The 8,675-nt window shown below is 45.1% G+C and overlaps 1 protein-coding gene across 1 annotated transcript; it reads left to right on the top strand.

Moving 5' to 3' along the window:
- Nucleotides 1–202: 202 nt before the first annotated feature.
- On the top strand, nucleotides 203–8,078 carry C1QL3 (complement C1q like 3). Its single transcript, XM_054991977.1, has 2 exons — nucleotides 203–823; nucleotides 7,899–8,078. Exons 1-2 carry the CDS (start codon nucleotides 236–238, stop codon nucleotides 8,076–8,078), a joined length of 768 nt encoding a protein of 255 aa, XP_054847952.1. The 5' UTR covers nucleotides 203–235.
- The last annotated feature ends 597 nt before the right edge of the window (nucleotides 8,079–8,675 follow it).

Here is an 8,675-nt window from a genome sequence, read left to right as displayed (position 1 = left end):
GCGTTGGGCTCTGGCGAAGGTCGCTTTTTCGGGCGCCCCTCCCCGCCGGCGGGAGGGCGAGGGCGAGAGGCCCCCAGGGACGCGGGGAGGCTGCCCCGCGGTGTTTTCGGCTCCGGGAGGTGCCCGTCCGGCCATCAAGATTCTGTCCAAAGGCAGGCAAGAGGATCGCCCTGCGCTGAGCCGCCTGGTGGGCAGCAGGCGCCGGCTGATCGCGGCCGGCGCGCTGGGGGTGGTCATGGTGCTGCTGCTGGTCATCCTGATCCCGGTGCTGGTCAGCTCGGCCGGCACGTCGGCGCACTACGAGATGCTGGGCACCTGCCGCATGGTGTGCGACCCCTACGGTGGCACCAAGGTGCCCAGTACGGCGGCCACGCCCGACCGCGGCCTCATGCAGTCGTTGCCCACCTTCATCCAGGGCCCCAAGGGCGAGGCCGGCCGGCCGGGCAAGGCCGGCCCGCGAGGGCCTCCGGGGGAGCCCGGCCCGCCGGGGCCCGTCGGCCCGCCGGGTGAAAAGGGCGAGCCGGGGCGCCAGGGCCTGCCGGGCCCGCCAGGGGCTCCAGGCCTGAACGCGGCCGGTGCCATCAGCGCCGCAACCTACAGCACCGTGCCCAAGATCGCCTTCTACGCGGGCCTCAAGCGGCAGCACGAGGGCTACGAGGTGCTCAAGTTCGACGACGTGGTCACCAACCTGGGCAACCACTACGACCCCACCACGGGCAAGTTCACCTGCTCCATCCCCGGCATCTACTTCTTCACCTACCACGTGCTCATGCGCGGCGGCGACGGCACCAGCATGTGGGCCGATCTCTGCAAGAACAACCAGGTGGGGCACGGGGGGTGGGGTGGTGGCAGGTGGCTGCTTGTGCGCCTGGGCGGCTCGCTTTTTCCGCACGAACGCCCCTTCTGCCAGCTCAACTTTTAGGGCTTTGCCTTGGGGCGTGACGGGCAGAAACCCAACCGAGGCTACTTTCACACTGCCTGAATAATGCACGTTCAATGCGCTTTAGAGCTGGTTTTTACTGTGTGGAACTGAACAATTCACTTGCACACGATTGCTAAAGTACATTGCAAGTGGGTTGCAGATACATTATTCAGCCAGATGCGTTACACTTCCTGAGTGTTTGTTATGGGGGGGGGGTGTTTGCACCTGTTGAATTTCTGTCGGTGATGCCGCTAGAAAAAAAATGGCCAGTAGTTCAGCTAGGAAATGTCCACAAATGAATGAAAGAGAACTGAGGAAAGTAGGGGGTGGTGGTGGTATAGGATGTGGGGACGCGCATAGTTCCCTGTACTTGGTTTACAATTTTTAAGAGATCCCGGCACTCAAACTTTTCTGGAAAGGTTGATAGCTGTGCTCATTTGCCGCGTGCGTTCTACACATGCTCGAAGACACTTTATGCGTTCGCCGGCTGAGTACTTAGGTGAGTGGATGAGATGGACAGACAGGCCCTTCTTGACTGTTCAGAGGGGGAGAGAGCTGCGAATATCCAGGAGTCTGGATTCGAAGGGGAGTTCGGGAGGAAAGCTGGGTATCGAGGACCCGGGAAACCGAAGGAAAGAGCTAAATAACAGGATTAGACTAAAATCTAACTCCGAACTATACCCATGTCCCACAGCCGGGCTTTGAGGATGTGGTTCGAGCGGAACAAGCTCGCTGCTTACTCCAGTTCCGTTTGTAGCTGGTTGTCATGTTGACTATCGCTGTGGCTAAAGAGCAAGAATCGGTCCGGTAGCACAGAGTTGCGGGACATACCCTTTACCGACCCTTTGCCTGGATGGTTTTCGTCCTCAGTGCGACTGATTTGTGTGCATGGCTGGCGGTCTAACTCGGACCACTGTGATCTCGCGCACAAAAAAAGACCCCGAAGCTTCGGGCAAGTTGATGGGTGCATAGGAGAGATGGAAGAAGCCGGTGCCGGACAGTTGCCTCGGGAAGATTGTATTGGGGCCGGGGGGGTGGGGTGGATCTGCGGGTAATTGCGAGAGCGTGGAGGGCGCCCGATTAATGGCGGAGCAAGAAGGGCGTAGGGCTGGGCTCCGAGAAAACAGGTCAGAGCGTCCCTAAGTGGTACTTTGGTAATGAGAAGCTGAAGCTCTGAGATGCCTGGTCCACGCCCCCTCAGGAGGGGCCTGACCTTCCCAGAGGTCGTTGTGGGAGGAGGCGGGCGAGGCCAGTCCGGGCGGTCTCACCAACCAGTCTGAAGGGACGCTCCTCCGCGAGCGAGGCCACCGGGGAACCTAGGCTGGGCCCCGGGCTGAGCCCCCGGGGGCGACTCCGGCGCAGGTGTTTGATCCGCTGCAGTTCCCGGGCGGCTTCAGAGGGAGGAACGAGCCTCGCCTCGTTGGGTCTGCCCCCCTTCCCCTCCTTAACGCCCGCGCGAGAAAATGCTGAACGTCGAAGAACGCCTCGGGGCTCAGCCAGCTACTGGAGCGTGGTGGCGGTTAAAGCCGCCTAGCCTATTAGGCTGCCCGCTTGCGAGAGGCGAAGAGGGGGCGGGCGGGCGAGTGCGAGGGTAAACGGCGCGGCAGTCCCTGGTTGAGGGGGACCTCAGGCTTCGAGTCCAGTGGCGCTTTAGAGACCAACAAGAACGTACCTGAAATTGGTAGCAGTGTAGTGGACGAGGCGAACCCCCCGGGCCAAGTGAGGCCGACTCGCTGGCCTGGGACCTCTTCCTTCGGGCGCATTCCTCGTGGGAAGCCTTGGAGTGCAGCGGGCACCTGAGGGCGAGTAGAAAGCGCGGGCTTTTGCTCAGGTGGGGCTGGAGTCACAGGTGACTCACGGAGAGAAAGGGGAAAGAAACGTGTGTCTGTGTGTAAGAGAGAGAGAGAGATGATAGGAGGACAGCTCTTTCCTCGGGAGCTAAAGGCTTTCTACACACCCATCCTGCCCTTTACGCAACGGAACTTCTCTTTAGAATGGAGTACCTCTGGTACCCATCCAGGCAGCCAGCCGCCTTTGAAAAAACGCGGGCAGGAAATGACCAGGGGTGGGAAAACGTGGAAGCTTTTCTACTAACCCAAACCCCTTTCTCCTCTGTCCACTGTGTTGAGATGCAAGCCGAAGAGACTCTAGTCCTTTTAAAAAATGAAATCTTTAAGTTAGGGTGGGAAGAACTGGTATGTAAAAGAAACGGCAGTGAAGACTTTTATGGGACTCAAGGGATTCTTACAGATACTTTACAGAAAGGGAAATGACTGAACAGTTGCCAGTAAACCAAAGTACAAACCATGTACATATTTATATCAGTGCAATAAAGACAGGGTGCTCCTGAGTATATTTATTCAAGAGGCTAGTGCTCAATGGGGATCATTCCCAAGTAGCTGTGCACAGGATCATGGTCCAATTCTGATGCAAAATTTATATGACATCCTATGTGGTTATGCCACCATTACTCAACTGAAATCAGTGGATCTAGACTGGAGCAAATGCACATAAGGTTGTTAACAGTGGGTGAGGGTTTCTCTGGGTGGTGGTGGAAGAAGGAACCACACACCATTGGGTTACCCAAGATATGTCAGCACACTATTTTTTTAAAGTAGCGTTTGCCTTGACTTTCCTTTCAAACAGTTGGCAAACAGACAAAAGCAAAGCCAGACTAATTTACTCTGTGAGCTATCAATTCCTTCCACCCCCATCCCAGTCTTTGCTAGGTCAAACATTAGAGTCTATACACAGAAACCATCCATTTTAATTAGTACAATTGCCTGCATACTGTGACTCTCAAGTAGCCCCCAGAGATCTTGCCCTTGTACATTTGTATCTTCTTTTTATATACTTAGCATGTGTATATAATTGTGAGTAAGCAAGATGGTTAAATGCAAGAAAAAATTAGTTGAGAGTTTGTGCCCACAATGGGTTGGCTGCTATAAAAGTTCTGTAAAAATGGTTATGAATGAAGAAGCTACATTCATAATCAGTCATAAAATTTAATTCCTAAAACATGACAATTGACATTTCATTTATTCAAATAGCCGCTACAGCTGCTAATGCTGCAGTTTTTAAGGATAGTTTAGGAAGAATTATAGATTTTTACATTAATTAATATTTATGTCATGCCAATAGCATGCTGGGCATTGTACTGAACAATAAATGGCATTTTCTGTCCAGAGTGCTTGTTGGTTATTGTTCTCATGTTAAAAAAAATCCCCAAAATCTTAGGCCACACAATCTTTGCTCTTTGAGAAACAGTTTAGAGAGTTATCTAGTACAGTGAGCATGGTTTTCTGTATACAAGAGTTCACAAAGCTGAAACAGGGGATTCCATGTCCAGACATAGCGCTTAAAATTGTAGGATATTTCCCCCCCCTGCAAGGCAGAATAATGAGGGTGAACTTGCTGAACGTTGGTACTGGGGAATACCAGTGTACTGTGACCAGATGAGAGCCTTTTTGGTCCCCTCCGTTTTGAGTTGCAGGCAGAATCACAGATGGAGGCATCAAAGGCTGGTAAATTAATCTAATACGCCACTTAACCTTTTGTTTATGGTTTCTCACAAGTACTGTAAAAATGAAATTACAGGGACATCAGCAGTAATTAATCAAATTAGTAAAAGCCTTCTTTAAATAGTGCCTCTAAAGATGAAACCACACTGGTTCAGCATTGAACACAGCAACAGGGAATTTGCACATCTTACACACACATCTATCCAGATCACAATACAACTTTGTAATTTTGCTTATTAGCATTATTTCTCTTTTAACACTCGATGGGAATAAAAATAGAACATAGCACAGTGCATGGCATATCTTTACGGGCATAAATATTAAAATAAGCCTGAAGATAGACTAAGTACATAATCCCAGACATTTATAAATTGCTTAATTTAGACACTATACAAACAGAACCGACAAATATTGATTGTGCAGTGCTGAATTCAGATTGTATTTCTGCAGTCAGAAGAAATCCTTAAGCCAGTTTTTTTTTAATATTAGGGAGCAGTTTTAATGAATTGGATCTATTAGACTGATTTGATCTTGACAACAAATGAACTGTGAGAGTAGTTTTCTAGACAAAATAGGGGGTTTTATATTTGGAAGCAGAGCACATAGATACAGAAGTGTATTGTAGGAAAACATTACCCTGCTTTACCTGTATATCATTCAGTAGCAGCATATATTGAATATCTCAAGACTCCCATGTAACACATTGCCTTCCTTAATAGTTAGACAGTTTAAATATAGAAGTGCTGAGACTATAACATAATTAGTTTGCTTGCAGTTTTAATGTCCCAGTATGCCTCTATAACCCAATGAGATGAGCAATCGTGAAACGTATGCAATGTACGCTGCATTAATTGTTTAATTTTGAGATACCTTTTACATGTGTATAGCAAGACAATTGAGATTCTTCTGAGACTGTCCTCATAGGCTTTAAAAAGAAATTGCAATGGCTACCATCACCCACAAAAGAAACAGAGACATAAAGGTAGCATACCGCGAATGGGATTGAGGTTAATGCATTTGCAAGGCATTGTAGCTGTACACAAAATGACTGCAATCTACAAAGTATTTTTAGGAGCTCAATCGATAAATCATTCTTTTAGTGCAGACAGTGTCCATTGCTGTGGACTGTGCGTCTGCTATCTTTACACAGTGTTTTTTTATAATGATATATGAAACACATTTAATGCCAAAGCCAATAGGGTCCACGTCACTTTGTTGCAGAAAAATCCATACCAGATGTGACATCAAAGTTATATAAACTCAATAGGTAGCATTTAAATACAGTATTAATAGGAGGTGAGTAAAAATTCAAGCTGATTTAGGATCACTCCGCTGCAACTCATTTTGTAATAATAATTTCAATAAACCCAAGTTTACTGTTTATAAGATCAGGTTAGACTTGAGGGAGATTGTTTCAGGGGTGAATGATCCATGCCACCAGCTCTTCTCCCAGCTGATCATTAATCCTTGGAAAGTTTGCTTTAATTTAAAGATAGTGCTTAAAGATTGGTCAAAACTGCTCACTTCAGTAAACAAAACATTTTTGAAGCAATTTGTTTAAAGAGGACCGCCTTGGATATTACTATAGTGCGTTAGCTTAAATTAAAAATTTTGTTTAAAAATTACAAATCTTTTAAACCTTTCTGAACCTTCCTATATGATGCAGAAGAAGGGTTTTTTCCTGCTTCTATGATTTCTAAGCTTTATAATACTGTATCAGAGCTAGCATGGTAAATTGTCTTACCTATTGTTAAGATTTCTGTATTAATGTGGGATCATACCACATGAAAATTTAATTTGAAAACCTATCATTTATGTTTTTGAAAGGCAGGCATGGAAATCTTTTGACTTATTGTACATTTTTCCAATTCTAAAAAGATGAAAAAGAATCCAGCACATTGCATGCCAAGTCATGCATTATTTCTTAGTTCAGGTTAGCAAAACCACTGAATCACTAACAGCTCTGTTGAACAGTGATAGAATACAGACAGGCAACAAAGCAGATGATATGTTGTTGCACTAACATAAATCATATACAAAAAAGGGTGACATATTTTACTAGTGGAATGGAATTCTCTATAAATAACTAGGATCAAATTCTATTGAACTGAACTATATGCATTTCTGTCTGGTTTGGCAAGTTTTTACAACTACAAGCGTTTATTAATGTGGTTATCATATCAAATTTAAAATTGATATGAAAAATTTAAAATTTTTAGTTAACTTTTAAGCATGAAGCTTGATTAAGGATTCAAGATGACCTAAATTATAATCAGAAAATAGAAATGCATTAATTTAATGAACTTTTAAAATTAATTCACATAAATTAAATGAGTGTGAAGACAGTCGTTTTAGGGAGCTGTGTTGCCTCATTCTTTAAAATTATACTGATGAAGATGTAAAATTCATTGACACAAAGGCATCAAGGAATTGTTCTATATACTTACTCCTTTGTACTCTTAAATTATCTCTTACAACTGGACTGACTTTTCATCTACCCATGTAAATTTAGTCCCTATTAGGATAGTAACTGTTGTAAAGTACTACTTAGGCTAACAAAGTGGGTTTGTGCTGGCTGAATGCAGTATTGGGCTTCTTTCACCCATGGCTTATTACAAACTGCTTTTGAAACTCAGAACTGCAATTCAAGAAAGAACCATCTAAAGACCCTTTGGGCCAATGGGGCTAGTTTTCCCAGTTCATTCTCTCCCTTTCTCTCTTTTACATCCTGGCTTAAAGCTAGGGCACTAATGTGATATGCCAGCTATAATGATGGATTTTGAAGAGCATGTTCTGGTTTGAATTCCCATTCATCCTTAAGAACTCCCAGGGTATGTCTGGGAGGCACACAATACACCATCTTTGCTGAAACTAAGCAGGCCTAGGACTGGTAGTGCCTGGATAATAGACATCTTGGGATTCCTGTGTATACCTCTTTGAGTTCCTTGATGGAAGAAATGCATGATATAAATACTATTAAATAAATAAGTAGACCAGTTGACCATGGGCCAGTCACACAGTCTCTCAGCCTGATGTGTGAAGATAAAAGCATAACAGCCCCTACGTAAACTACCCTGAGCTGCTTAGCAGGCTGAAATACTAACATTACAAGGATTTCTCAAAGGATTAGGAAGAAGTGGTCAGGGGTGTGGGGAGGTATTTATATATCTAGCCTAGTAATTGGTGGCTTGAGTTTGAACATTTTGCTGTGGTAGAGGAACGAACCCAAAGCAGGTCTACGTAGAAGTAAGACACACATTATTCAATGGGGCTTACTCCCAGGAAAGTGTCCTTAGGATTGCAGCCTTACTTGGCTATTATATGTCCATGATTACCTTGGTGAAGAAGAAACTGTCCACCAAAAAGGAGGACCCAAAGAGCAGCTAAAGCTGCTGCCCTCCCAGTTCCATGATGAAGTTATAAACCATGGTATTCTTTGTGTCTGTCTCTCTTAGGTCCGAGCTAGTGCAATCGCTCAAGATGCAGATCAAAACTACGATTATGCCAGTAACAGCGTAGTTCTACATTTGGAGCCAGGAGATGAGGTCTACATAAAATTAGATGGCGGAAAAGCGCATGGAGGAAATAACAACAAATACAGCACATTTTCTGGATTTATAATTTATGCCGACTGATTTCAAGAATCAAAAACTAAATCACATTCTCCTGAGTATAAATGATGGATTCACATGGCAAAAGTCAACGAAATAAGAATCCCAGAGGATACTGGCTGCAGAGACCTCATTAATGGGGCAAAATGCTACCTGACTTACATCTGTGCAACCCAGAGAGTGTGTTTAAAAAAAAAAAAGCAAGTTTAAACTGATGTGTGACCCACTATCGCCAAAGCAAAATACTCCTTGATGTTAGTGTCCATGTGAATGAAGTCCTATATAGATCACAACTTTTATAGAAAAAAAAACCCTTAAGGCACTGAATTACTTCTTCAGCATATATGATACTTTTGGTGTGCTGTGATCTTGCTGCTTTTATCCATCCATCAGCTTTGGTCCTTGTGACTTACCTGCTAACTATGATGCGTGTGGAGCCAACTCATAGTATGTGGTGAGGAATGATTTTACAATAAAAGAAGATGTAACTGAATTTTGCTTATTCTCACCAAAGGAATTATTTGTACGTCCATTTCCTTCCAACCTAGAAACAGAAATTTATCTACTTCAGGCTTTTAGTGGCAACTTCATTATTTGTGGGTGCATGTCCAGGTTTTCATA

This window comes from Eublepharis macularius, chromosome 11, assembly GCF_028583425.1.
Source record: "Eublepharis macularius isolate TG4126 chromosome 11, MPM_Emac_v1.0, whole genome shotgun sequence".
Taxonomy (NCBI): domain Eukaryota; kingdom Metazoa; phylum Chordata; class Lepidosauria; order Squamata; family Eublepharidae; genus Eublepharis; species Eublepharis macularius.
Note: the sequence above shows the minus strand (reverse complement) of the source record. Positions and strands in the feature narration are given on the sequence as shown.

Bases quoted from the DNA above. Each gene is read 5' to 3' on its own strand.
- C1QL3 (XM_054991977.1), top strand. From the start codon at position 236: ATGGTGCTGCTGCTGGTCATCCTGATCCCGGTGCTGGTCAGCTCGGCC. The intron at 824-7,898 runs GTGGGGCACGGG...TGTCTCTCTTAG, and splicing joins ATCTCTGCAAGAACAACCAG to GTCCGAGCTAGTGCAATCGC.